The sequence below is a fragment of the Microtus oregoni genome, unplaced genomic scaffold, assembly GCF_018167655.1.
Source record: "Microtus oregoni isolate MIOR12 unplaced genomic scaffold, Mior012 000052F_001, whole genome shotgun sequence".
NCBI classification, from domain to species: domain Eukaryota; kingdom Metazoa; phylum Chordata; class Mammalia; order Rodentia; family Cricetidae; genus Microtus; species Microtus oregoni.
In genome coordinates, this window is record NW_024543813.1 from 2010144 (window position 1) to 2023607 (window position 13464).

At 48.6% G+C, this 13464-nt stretch overlaps 1 protein-coding gene across 1 annotated transcript; it reads right to left on the minus strand.

Moving 5' to 3' along the window:
* Positions 1–4114: 4114 nt before the first annotated feature.
* LOC121437357 (zinc finger protein ZIC 3) lies at positions 4115–10057 on the minus strand. Its single transcript, XM_041637234.1, has 3 exons — positions 8474–10057; positions 7204–7367; positions 4115–6378 (listed from the first exon to the last, which is right to left on the minus strand). The coding sequence occupies exons 1-3, from the start codon at positions 9525–9527 to the stop codon at positions 6199–6201; spliced, it is 1398 nt and encodes a 465-aa protein (XP_041493168.1). The 5' UTR covers positions 9528–10057; the 3' UTR covers positions 4115–6198.
* Between the last annotated feature and the right edge of the window lie 3407 nt (positions 10058–13464).

Here is a 13464-nt window from a genome sequence, read left to right on the forward strand (position 1 = left end):
AAACAGGAGTATTTCAAATTTTCAACGAGGTTGTGTTCCCATGCTAAGTTACCATTAGCACCAGTGCTGTGAACAGTCCTCTCTTGCAACGTTTCCTGCAAACTTGAGGACTTTCAAGCTGTACATTTTAAATTATGATAGAAACAAAAACCTCAGCGAGAAAAAGAGTGCTCTTTGGCATCAACAAATATAATTTGCCCTGTTTTCAAGAAATTTCATTATATATATCAACCAGTTTATCCATAGAAGTGACCCAGAAACATCTCAGGTATCCCAAGGAAACCATTCACCAAAGTGTCTTAGCTTGATTTCAGTTCAACTGAAGAGATTCCAGGCTCTAGCTAACCCGTGGCTAACATGTTTCCAATTTAAAGAACTTTTTCTTTTGCAAATTTGATAAGAAATTGAACCAGGAAAAAGCTCTCACTTCAGGGTGCAGACGACAGCACAGAAAAATCAAGTATAAACCTAGTGCGGTTTACTTCATTTGATCTCTCAAATATGTCAGTAGGATTATTCCACTGTGGACATGTGGGGTAGCCAAGCCTGGGAAGGAAACTTTACCCACAGAAAAGAGGGGGGGAAATCAGTTTGGTGGCACTTTCAAAAACAAGTTTTCAAACTGCTGAAGAGGCTCCAGCTCCATTGACATGCAGAAATCACACATAATAAAAGCACACAAAAAAATAGTAGCGAGCACGCTCATTTTAATTGCCCAGAGGTTTTCAATGCAAAACACCACAACTTAAATGCATAGTCCAAATTCTTGCTCCAAAGCCGTGGTCTTTGTGCTTTGAAAAAGAGGAAAGACAACCCCATCAATTGTTCTCTGCAGATAAAGGCACTGTTTTGCAGATTTCCCCCAGATCAGTGCCAGACTTGCTAATGACCTGCCCACCCACCTGGGGCCCTTCCCAAGGTGGCCCTCAGGAACTGCCCCACACCTTCAGTAGCCAGAATGCTTGATAGTGGACAACCCCAAGATTGGCCTTTCTCTTGGACGCTGCTCTGACGGAACACCTAGGAGAGTGCCTGCAACGTGTTTGCCTAGAGGAGAGGGAGTCGATAAAGTGCACACTCACAATGTCCTTTTCCTTACTAGCGACACGTACAAAGATGAATCTGTAGCGGTTTTATTTTCCTGTGCAACCGACAGGAACTCGGGACCCCAGGCAGTTTCACAGGACAGCATGAAGGAAGTTAAGGAAAACGTGAATGGAAGTTCTGGGTATTTCGGGCCCCTTTCTCCTTGAGCCTAGGACTACCAGCTGTGGGTACACACACAAAAGAGTTAACGGTGCCGGGTTTTCGTAGGATCTTTTAAACGGGTTGGGGACAGGGTAGCTTTGGAATTCTCAAACGTACCAATGGGTTAATGAGCCTTCGTTCCTATCCTAATCGGCTGGACCATTGTCCTGAGAAGACACCACACTATCTACTGTTTTTCGTTTTTAAGGACTGTTTTTATGTGCTGTGGAATCTCAACAGGGACACGGCTAACTGGAAACACACACACACACACACACACACGAAGGCGAGGGGCAGGAGAGAGAGATGTTTTTGTACCAGAAGCCTCTTCTGGTGGGCTTTGTGGCCCAAATCCTGTGAGAACCCTAACTAAACCCCCTAAAGGGCACATCAATTTCCCACCAGCGTGCAGAGGAAGAACTTCTTTGCTTCCGTTTTTGTCTGTTTGTTTTTAAACTGCATTCAACTGCCACGACCTACATTGTCCCGCGAGGCGCCAGCGCTGAGGAATAACCAGGGAATTTCAACACCACAGCGCGGCAGCCCGTAGTCTGCGTTGTGCGGCGCTCCACAGGGGTTCGCATCCGGCCGCCATGTTCCTGACTCGAGAGCCGCCCCCAAACCAACCCTCCTTCCCACATCCCTCTCCTTTCCCCCCGCCCCCCAACCCGGTTTAGCCGAGGCCGCCCTCCCCGCGAGGCCGCTTTCAACCTCCCCCACCCCCTGGCCGCAAAAATCCTACTCGACGGCTGCTGGGCTACGCGCCTGCGCGCCGCGCCCGCGGAGGATGGGGGTTGGGGGAGTCCTAGGGTCCCCGATCTTGGCTTGAAAAGGCCGAAGCCACGGGGAGCAGGGGAGGGGTTGAGGTCCGGATCGGAGCCTCCACTTTCCTCCCTGCAAGTCCCCGCTCAGGCCCTGGCCGGGCTCTCACACGTGTGCGCTAAAAAGCCACTTCAAAGTGTGTCCCCAGTGCAGAGGAGGCCCCTTTTGGGTCAGCCTCATACTCAGAGTAGGCCGGAGCCTCACCGCCTCCATCTCTGGCACCGCAAACCCTCTTGGAGGGCAGAGCAAGAGGGTGTTTGCGGACTGACGCGGATGCTGCAAGCGTCCTTAGGGTACCACCATCCTTATCCCCACCCCCACTGCCACCCCCGTAGAATAGGAATTGAACACAAAGTTTGCTGGCAGCGCGATGCTGTAGCCTACGGAGCTCGCCATTGTTTGGGCTCGTATTGACCCCAGGTCGGGATTAGGCAGAGGCTGATTTCTGCTTTACAGCCCCGCCGGCCTAATGAGGCCGAGAGGCGATGGGGCGCGAAGCGTCCGTGGAGCCCAAGGCGATCCGCAAGCTTATGGCCGCCAAGGGCCCTGTTGGTGGAGGTCAAAGGGTCAGCGGGCAGAAACCACAAGAGAATTGACCCTAGGAAATGAGGTCCCCTCCTCCCTGACCAAACCTCATGCGGAGATTTAGAAGAATTTGGTGTGGACAGGGTCCCTGGGCTCCCCAAGGATTTCTGAAACCTCTAGTGTCACCTCCCAGCCTTCCTCCCACCTAGTAGTGCCTAACTAGAACCTTGGGCCTCCAGGGCCTGTGACAGAAAACACAGATGGTGGCAAAGTCTTTCAGAAACGTATTTAAGTTAGTATTTCTTTGGACTTCTGGTTTGGGTGTGTTTCCTTAGGAGGAAAGGGGGATGTGGAAGCCCGGGGCAAAAAAAAAAAAGGAGGCTAGAAGTCAACCAGAAATGGGAAGGAGTATATAGCACTTCCACACCAACTTTCCTGGAGGGCTTTGTGAACACTAGGTCACCCTTCAGACTATCTTCCTTTACCTGGATGCTGATCTTTGAACCTTTCAAACCGGATGAAGGCTAGAGTTCATCTGTCATGCATGGAAACAGCTTCCCCACTTGCCCTCCACCTAACAATTGAGACTTTTATGGTAAACCACTCATTTTAAAGGAGTAGATTACTAGGCACCTAGCTTGAACTTTTGAGCGTCAGCATTTGTGACTTGGAGTGTGTGTGCTTGCTTATTCTTAGATGGTTTACTTAAAATTCAAGAATGCAAATATGCATTCCCAATGCCACATTATGAGCAAGAAAAATCCAAGGATAAAAACAAACCAAATCAAAAGTTTTCTTTGTAGAAAAATGCATAAAGCATAATTTTGCAAAATTTGCTGTATCCAATTAAGAGGATACATGAGCATTTTCTCCAGTTATTGGCTTATCACCATTGTCAGCTTCCTCTCTTAGGGAACTCACAGGGCTTTTCTGTAAACATCTACGGTACAATATTTTCAAATCACTAAAAAACCTAGAACTACTTCGTGTGTCCCAATGAGTTATTTCTTGTGATTAATGACTGTAAGCAAGGGTTTTAGTCAGGTACTTAACTATCTCTGCTTACATTAGGATTCGGGTCTGCAGGGAGGGAATTCATGGAGAAAACAGTAAATTGTGGAGGCTCGTTTATTCTGTAGAAGAAAGGCCAGCCATTTCCAGTTCACAATGACACAGATTTAAAAAGCTTTCTGAAAAACTATTGAGCATTTAAAATGGTTTGAATAAAGCAGCAAGCCCGAACTGTGGGATCCTGCTCAAAACCCTCAATGTCAAGGTCAAGACTGGAATGTCTGGGCAGGGTGTGGTAAACTGACCAGTCACCTACTCATCACGTGTAATCATCCCAATTTGTGTTCCTGGCATTCAGCGGGATACTAGGAAAGTGAATTCCAAAAGACACCATTTCCCTAACAACCTCCCAAACAATTTGCAATTAAAAATTGTAAATAACCGTTGACAAAAATCAGTAGATAACAAAACATTGTTTTAATGTATCCTGGGAATCAAAGTTTGTTTCAAATCACCAGAAATTCTCTAAGCATTTCAATTTTAGATTGATTTATTTGAACATGGAAAAATATTGGGCACCAAATACAAAAAATGTTATAACATAAATACGATGTGCCAAGACTTTATTTCTTCAAAAAGAACAATCAACAAAATTCTAGAATTGAAATTGATTATATAATACCAAATTGACTGCCACCAAAAACTGAGAGCATTGCCCCTTCAAGAGAAAGAGGTACTTAAGCCTATTCATTACACTTCTAAATACTTTACACAATATCTCATCTCCACTTTTCTGTTATTCATGACGAGATTGGGCTCTCAACAACCAACAGCACCCTAAAAAGGTCTCCAAACTCTACACACTTCAGCCCCCCAAAATAGCAATCAGTTCTTTTCCATAGACTCATTGTAAAAAGAACTGTTTGTCCAAATGAGTTGCTTCACTGAAGATTAGATGGATTGTTAACATTAAATTGATTATATCACAAAACAAACAACCATTTTTCATTGTTACTGATTTTAATGAAAACAATGCTCTTAACATCTTTGCCTACAAGTAATGAACTTTAAAAATAACATACTTGCAAATGTCTTTTCTTTCTACAGTATCATTTAGGAACTGCTGCAGTTATTACACCGCTATATAAATGTTATGAATAATTGTGATACTCATGAATGGAACTATATACAGCAAATAAATCAGCCTTTGCCATCCAAAATTTAAAGACTATGGTTCTCTTAAGAAGAAGCACTTTACCATGAGAAGCACTGCTCAACTGGCCTTGCTCATTGCCATCATTTTCAGAGGTGTGCTATCTTTCGAAAATATAGAGAGCTAAATAGATTTGATAGGCAGATTAGATAAGTCATAGATACAAACATATAGGTATATGAGTGATCTCAATAGACATGCATCCTGCCATTATTTTCATTTTTAAGGTAATAAAGAACTAAGGGACATAAAACTAATTAGGTTACCTTATGTTTATATATGTAGGGCAGGGATGATTAAATCCAGCTTCTCAGTCTTTGAAGTACAAGATTGAGATGTCATGGCCACTAAGTGAATTGATCAGTATTATTTGATTTGCATGCCGAAAATCCAGGACAAACACATTTAAACTCGCACTTAAACAATCATTTGAGCTACAGATAAAGAAAGGAGGGTTCTTCCTTGAAGCAAACTGACATTGTAAGGAATCTATACTGCAATAGAAAAATAATTTAACAATTCAAAAACGGATCTGAGTGAGTTATAAATACCAACAGACAAGATTCAGTTTGCTCACTTCTCCTATTTGTAGGAGGCTGTTACAAAACAAAAAAGTCAATGTGGTTCAAAAATTGTAAATTGTGTTCCCTTTTTCCAAACAATAATTGTTTAATGCTAAAGCAGTTATAATCAAAAGCTGTACAGAATGTTAGAAAACATTTATCCATAAATATTGTTCAGTTCCCGGCACTTGCAGCAATAATTAAATTACAAACGATAAATATGGCATCAACGGATATGTATTTACAAAAAAAAGTTATTACAAAAGGCAACTGTATACTAAACGTCACAATCTGTGTAGAGTAACATCATATCCTCAGCCTGAAAAAATACTGAACAACAGTTTCGACCCCATTAGACAAAGATACATTCACAAGTGTAATGCTTTGAAGAAAAGTTCAAGACATAACAGGACTTTGGCATGGTTTAAGACTGTGAGAGTTTAAACAATCACCACTAAGGTGAAGAAGAATTTCCATCAGTTTAACATCACCACCACCAAGCCTTCAATAACTTCCTCAGGAAACAGGACAAGTGTTAAAGTGATTTGAAGGAGTTTCAGAACGGGGTGTACAGCGAGCAAGAGGAAGGGACAGGACAAGCAGTGAAAAGATTTTGTAAAAAAAAAAAAATCCTTCAGATGCCAAAATGTACTTCCTAATCCTGAGAAAAGGGCATGGCTACTTTTGGATTTGCCCCAAACCTTCCTGAACAATCACAATTACCAAGATGTAGCCCTATGTATGGCCTCTTGCTTTAAAACCCCATCTCCATCTGATTGGTCTCAGTTTTCTTTTTCAAATGCATTTTGGCTGTCCTCAGACGTACCATTCGTTAAAATTGGGAGGAAGTCCACGGTTGTGGCTGGTGCTAGTTTGAACTGCAGAAGGGGTTTTAGTGGTATCTTTACTGTTTGCAGAAGCTATAGCGGGTGGAGTGGAAGATTCATAGCCTGAACTGGCAGCAGGGGAGGAATCTGACCCTTGAGATTCATGAACCTAAAATTAACATGTATATATTATAATGAATATAATTCTACATGGCAATGTGAAAGCAAACAGAAATAAAAACCCCAAACAACAAGAGCAGATTTGAATACTTTAAGAGCAATTCCCCACTGACCCACTTATAAGAGAAACAGGATGATCCCCCCCCCCCCCCGTATTACTGATGCCTAAGTTACCCCTAGCAATTCCACCAAAAAAACGGGCAGAAAAAGGAATAAAGAGTGCCATTTTAGTAGTGCCACTTCAACAATGCTTTCTCTGTGGAAGGAGTGGGCAAGCAGTAATTCTGCGGGCCATATAAAATAGTCACTCCAGATTTCACTTCCAGATTTCGGCCTGGGAAAGCAGGTATAGAGATTGAGCGGCACAAGGGTGGGATGGGGACTGGGTGCTATGATTTCCACACAAATGTGTTTGAATCGGACTGCGCTGCGCTCCTTGGCCCTATTGTTTTATTGGAAGCCAAGGAGGAAACGAATGACCCTCCCGGGTTCGGCACATCCACTCCATATTCCCACAGTGGGCTGAGATACGATATAGTGGCCACTGAAGCCCCAAGCCCTGGCGAGCTCGGGTTAGAGCTTCTCCGTAAAAAAAACCGATTGTTCCCTCCACTCTGTCCCCCTCCCAACTCTACTCTCCCTTTCTCACCCCCCTCTACCCGCATCCTCAAAATGGGTTCAAGGTGTCAGTGCTGAAGCAAATCGGATTTAACGTGGAAGATAGAGGGTTGGTAGCGCGGGAGCTTCCGTTCTGCCGCCCGGTGTTGGGGCCGAATGTTTACAAACCGCCGACCGCTAATAAAGAGGTAATTACCTTCATGTGTTTGCGCAGAGAGCTCGGGTGCGTGTAGGATTTGTCGCACACTTTGCAGATATAGGGCTTATCCGAGGTGTGCACATGCATGTGCTTCTTGCGGTCGCTGCTGTTGGCAAACCGTCTGTCACAGCCTTCAAATTCACATTTGAAAGGTTTCTCACCTGCAAAACGGCAAAAATAACAAAACGGGGAGAGAGAGCATACAGTTAGAGCCGGAAACTTCTCAGAGTGGTATAGGAAGAGATGAAGCGTCCAGTGGTCTTTCCGTGGAGGGGAGCGCGGACTGTGGAAAGATGAGGCATCTGTTTTCCCCGGAGAAAAACCCAGAGCGTTGACTGAGCTCCCTGGGGTTGGGGAGTGCTGATCTGAGGCAGGGGTAGAGTAGGGCCGGCCCAGAACCTGATCAACCCTTTGTTCTCTCAGGCCAAGAAACCTCAGAGATTCTTCCAAGTTTGCCCTAAGTTGTGGCTCCACTCCAAAATAACCAGGGCTCCCAATGTGCGGGCACATGACGCCACCAACTAGGCGGTGTAACCAAGCTGGGCAGGACAATGGGCCGGGGATGGGACAGTCCTATTCGTCCCGTTCTTTGTGTCTTTTCATTTACCTCTTTCAAATGTAGAGACTTTGCTAAGCCCGGAAGTTTTACTAATTTTCGGAAAGAGAACACTATATAAATCCAGGGACTACATCCAGTTCTACAAAGAGGTTACTGAGCACAGAAACTGAGTGCCTGTTCTACATTAGCTTTCCTCCGGAGGACTAAACTGAACCTGAAACTCCAAATAAAAATAGTTTGACAAAAGTATCACTCATTTAATTAGGAGATGTGCCAATCAAGTGTAAAAAAGAACGGAAGTAACCAAAGTTAGTTTTCATTAGCATTTCTATGGTTGCCTCCCTCGAATGTGTTCAGAGAGCTAAGTCGCTTGTAAGCAATATACTCCCAACACTTTCCGAGTCTTTTCCTGGTAACCCAGAAAAGAACACAAAAAGAGGTGGCGCCAGTTGGTTCCTGGCCGGAGAAGGTCCCAATTAGTTCCTGAGACCACAGCAATCTGCTGGGGAAGTTAGAACTCGGCAAAAGCGCCGCAGGTTCCCGGAGGGTGAGGGGTGGAGAGGCAGTGTGACAGCGCTTCTTTACTGAATGGCCTCGGCGGGGCGCCGCCCCTCCGCTTGGCCTCCACCCCTCTTTCCCTCTCAGCTCGGAGTCCGCTTGGTGGCAGGCCCCTGGGGAGTCCCGCACCCACCTGTCTGCTCCCCTTACCTGTGTGGGTCCTCTTGTGGATCTTGAGGTTCTCAGAGCGGGCAAAAATCTTCCCGCAGCCTGGGAAGGGACACGGGAAGGGCTTCTCGCCCGTGTGCACTCGGATATGGTTGACCAGTTTGTACTTCGCCTTGAAGGACTTGCCCTCGCGGGGACATTCCTCCCAATAACAGACGTGGTTGTTCTGCTCCGGGCCCCCCACATGCTCCATGGTGACATGTGTAACCAACTCGTGCATGGTGCTGAAGGTCCGGTCGCAGCTCTTCTTGGGTCGGCTCAGCTGAGCTTCCTCGATCCACTTACAGGACAGCTCCTGCTTGATGGGCTGCCTCATATAACGGAAAAAGGCGCCTGGCCCGTGGTGGGCTGCCACGTTCACGCCCATGTTCATGTTCATGGGGCTATAGTTGGGAAACTGCGCACTGGCCGCGTAGGGGTCCGTGCGCGGGCTAGCCACGGGGCGGTAGGGGTCAGCACGGCCAAATAGCTCCCCGCGCAGCCCCAGATGAACCTGGTTGTTGTCCACGTGCCCTGTGGGCGACGGGTGCCCAGCGCCCTGCTCATGAAGCCCAGGAAAGAGCAAGTAGCCAGGAGGCTCAGGAATACCAGCTGGAGCGTGAAGACTGCTAGCCGAGCCGGCGAAAAGCCCGTGTTGCCCGCCGCCGGAGGCTGCCTCGCTGAGCCCAGATCCACGCTGACGGAACAGAAAGTCGCGCGTGGAGTTGAAAGCAGCAGAGGCGGCACCGCCGTAGGTGGGCACCTGGCTGGCATGATGGTGGTGGTGGTGGTGATGGTGGCCCAGGGCGTTGGCATAGCCTGAACCCTGCGGTGTGAAAGCTGAGCTCTGGCCCGAAGACAGATCGTGAGCTGTGGCTGGGCTCAGCTTGAAGGCGGCGGCAGCGGCAGCGGCGGCAGCAGCGTGGGTTGAGTCCCCGAAGGGATTCAATCCCATGCCGGCCGGCTCGCGGTTGGGCATTTCGTGGTGGCGTGGCGCACCGAAGCTGCCCACTCCCAGGCCAGGGAACTGCGGGCCTCCATCCAGGAGCATCGTCATAGGTGGGGCGTTCTGGACACAGAAGATCCGACTGAAGTGAGCGAGGGTGCAGGCGAAGGAGATCCCCGAAGGACTGTAGTTAGAGAGGGATGGCGGCGGTTGAACACTGCCTGGAGACCCCCTAGGCGCTACCCGGAGCTGCAACTTTCGTTGGCTGCGAGAGGCTCCTGCAGAGGGACAGGAGGGAGGAGGGAAAGAAAAAGGATTGGGGGGGAGGGTGATGGGAGAGGAGGAGCGGGGAGAAGGGAGGAGAAAAGACTCTAGGGCTAAATCTGCTTTAACAAACTAACGGAGCGCACAAAGAAAAATAAGCAAAATAATAAGTGGAGGGCGGGGTTTGTCAATCCTGTCCCGGGCACCCCTCCTCTACTAAAGAGCGCAGAACCACGGGGCCAGAAGGCTCCTTGGGTACCGGCTTCCCGGCACAACTGCACCAAGTAGCGGAGGTGGATCGTGGCCAGCGGGAAGGCAGCCGGCAGTAAGCAGGCTCGAACCCCGCCGCTGGCCTCTCAGTCCAAGCCTCTGCACCTCCAGAGTAATGTTCTTGGACTGATAAAGTCAATCACTCACTCCTCACACATAAACGGAGTGGGAGGCTGGGCAGCGCGCACCAATGGGGAGCCAGCTGGCCTGCGATCACCTGACCTCCGGCCCTGCCGCCCATTGGCCATTGCCACACTGATTGGCAGCGTGAAGCGGAGAACATGGCAGCCGCTGGCGGGCGACCACAGCTGATTGGGTAGCTGCGGAGCGCCTGGCAGGTGAGGCGGCGGCTGCTCCAGTGTCCCTGTGTGGGCTCCGCAGGGCTTGCGAGGCTGTAGGGAACTGGGGCTGGGCTTCGGTGAGCGGCGGGACGGAGCTGGGCCTCTGACTTGGCCCTGCTCCAACACGTCCCAAGCACGCCTCGCGCGCTCTGTACCCGCTTAAGCTAAAGAAACTCTTCGGCCCGATAAGATTCTCACTGCCCTCCAAAACCACAGAGAAACCCTGTCTCGAAAAAAACCAAAAAAAAAAAAAAAAAGATTCTCACTGCCGCCTCTTTTCGGTCCAGGAGACACTCCAGTGCCCACTTGGGACCCTGTCGCCTCCCCACCTTTAGAACATTTTCCCTCCGAAGGTGCCCGGAACAAATTCCTACATGAATGGGACAGACCCGTGTTCCTAGCCCAGCTGCGGCTTCCGCCCCACACCCCATTAGGAGATCCCCGACCCAGGCCGGTTCAGCTCCTTCCCTGCCTGAGCTCCAAATTAGAGGCAGTCGTCAGGCGCCCAAACTAGAAGGAAAGATTGCTCACAGAGCCTTCCTCCGGTACTTTGGAGTCAGGATGTGACCTTAAGGTCTGTGATTAGCGGCTGTACTCGCTGCTACTCAGTAACATCCACCACCATCCCACCCCCACCCCCGCCGCCGCCCCGAGATACAACAGACACAATACAACAACAATCCTATATATAACACAACCTAAGCAAACAGCAGGAAACTCAAAGGAAACGCGGAAAACAAGCACACCTCGCGAAACACGCGTAAGTAAGGACACACAACACAGTATCAACACAAAATAAACAGCACAGCGAACATACTAGACAGATCGCAGAAAACATTCACTAGTGCTAAATATGCAAGAACACGGCCTGTGTGCACAAAACACTCAGTAAACACATCAGACAGGAACTGGTTTTCGTATGACCAACAAGCGTTGAATCTTCAACGTTTTAAAACGCAAAAGTGGAAAGGAAATCTGGGACATGGAATTGTCTTCCCTCTTAACATACTGGGTTTAACTCTCCTGTTTCTCAGACGAAGCAGCTAGTGACCCAAAGAAGCAGTCACTCCCTAAGGAATTACTTTCCAGGGGATTGTGTTGGAGTGGCCTTCTTACCCCACAGCTCTACCCCTGGTGCGAGGTTTTTTTTCTGAACAAAATGACCATAAACAGGGTTATAAATCCACCCATGATTTGTCCGGCCAAGCACTAGCAGAGGATGGAGGAGAGTGAGTGGGAAGAAAAGGCTGAGAGATGCCTGTGATTGCCACATCCCGAGCAGGGCAGAGCCCCCAAAGTCTGTGCCTCGCGGCAGCCTCCCAGCCTGGCCGCCATCTCTCTGTAGGAAACAACATCTGATCAAGTTCAGAGGCGCCAGAAGAGACCGCCTCGAGCTGTATAACTGCAGTTTTTCGCTTTCTGCGCCCCTATCTGCCTGATCTGGCCCAACACCTCACCTTCTATTCTGGTTTGCTGGGAGAAAATGCTCCTGGCACACATCTTATAGTTGTTACCCCTTCACATCAAATTCACCCCATCTCCCTCCACATCCAGAGCCCTCTCCCCAAATTGGAAGGTGGGTTCACTGCTGACTTAAATTATTGCATCTACTGAAACTTACCTCTCCAAAAAATGGTTTTATCCTCCTTCTAAAGAGTTTTTTTTTTTTGCCGAGGGCGGGGGAGGGAAAGGGGTAAGGAGTTTTAGGGAATAACGAATATGCTTAAATCATACAAATGAATTCCGTGGAGTCAGGCTTGCAAAAGGGAGGACTACTTATTTTTTCTTAATTTCCTCCTGAGCATTCCTCTACCTCTTCCCACCCCTACCATCCCAGGACGTATAACTGCTTGGAAAAAAAAAAGTTTGGATCCCCTCGATGAGCGGATCCTGGAGAAAGCGATCCTGGGAGCTTGGAGATCGAGGGAAGGCAACTGTCCCGCCACCGGGGCTGCAAGTGTTTCCCGGCAGTCCCTGAAGAAACCCGGATAAGCGAGGGTCTAGCACGATAGGAAATCTGGACAAGCAACCCGGCAAGGGACTGTAGAAGAGAGTTGGCAGCTGGGGACTAGCATGTCTCTTTTTGGGGAGTAGTCTCGAACGCAGGGCAAGGGGATGTTGCCGCCGCTGACCTACCGGGTACCCAGTGTCCGTTTTGATGCAGCCACATTCCGATAATTAATTGCCTCCAGCACGTGCTCTGCAGTCCCTGGAACAAAAAGGCATAATTCAATTAGATCATCAACCGAGAAGTGGGAAGGTGGGAAAGGGGGAGGGGGAAGTTCTAGTTAGGGGACAGACCTGAGGCGATTCAGCTAGGCCAAAACCGGGGCCGAAGAGCTCTTCCCGGGGCAGCCAGGCCCCCTTAAGAGTGCAGTTGCTCAGTGAGGCTCTGGGTTCCTGATACACCCCCAGAGGATGAGACTGGGGACTCTGAGCATCATGGCTCAGGCAGGCCATTTCCAATTCTGTTGTGCTTGGTATGGGTGAGAGTTTGCATATTTGAGGAGGAGAAGCCTTGACTCTTAATCGCGATGGAAAGCAGTGTCTCTCAAGCGGTAGCCAGTCCCTGCAGGAGAAAATAAAGCTCCCTGCGCCTCACAAATCAGTGTTGTTGGGCAAGAGAAAAGTTAACTTTTTCTCATGACTTGCAGCTTCTCTCCCAACTTGTTTTTTGGAAGGAGACTCTGGGAAGGACTTGTGGGGCGCGGGGGGAGGCGATGGAGGTGGGGGGTAGGGGTAAGGGTGGGGGTGGGGGTAGGAGTGGGGGCGGGGTGGACAGAGAGCTTTGGGGAGCTGAGTCTGAGAGCCAGCCAAGTGGTGACTTGAAAAAGCAAAATTTTCCCTACACAGAAGCTAGGGCCAAAGGTGGAAAGCGTTCTTGTTCCTACTCCTGGCCCCCTCCTCCTCCCCCAGGTGCAGAAAGGAACCTTAGCGTCGGGCAGGACCACTCGAACCCGGGTCGTGGTTCTTATTTTCCGCTATAACCGAGGCTCCCTCAGCAACTTTGGCTTACTGGGGTTTACATGTGTATTAGGCAGCCTAAATTAACCAATAAATCTCTTTTATGTGTCCCCCAGTTGTATGTGGTCTGGTCTAAATATCCACATGTCTGCATGGATAGGAAATATAATAGGATCCTTTCCCTCACACTGAGTTCAAACAGTAAAGGG

Bases quoted from the DNA above. Each gene is read 5' to 3' on its own strand.
- LOC121437357 (XM_041637234.1), bottom strand. From the start codon at position 9,527: ATGACGATGCTCCTGGATGGAGGCCCGCAGTTCCCTGGCCTGGGAGTG. The intron at 7,368-8,473 runs GTAAGGGGAGCA...GCCGTTTTGCAG, and splicing joins CCACAAGAGGACCCACACAG to GTGAGAAACCTTTCAAATGT. The intron at 6,379-7,203 runs GTAATTACCTCT...TGTTAATTTTAG, and splicing joins CTCTGCGCAAACACATGAAG to GTTCATGAATCTCAAGGGTC.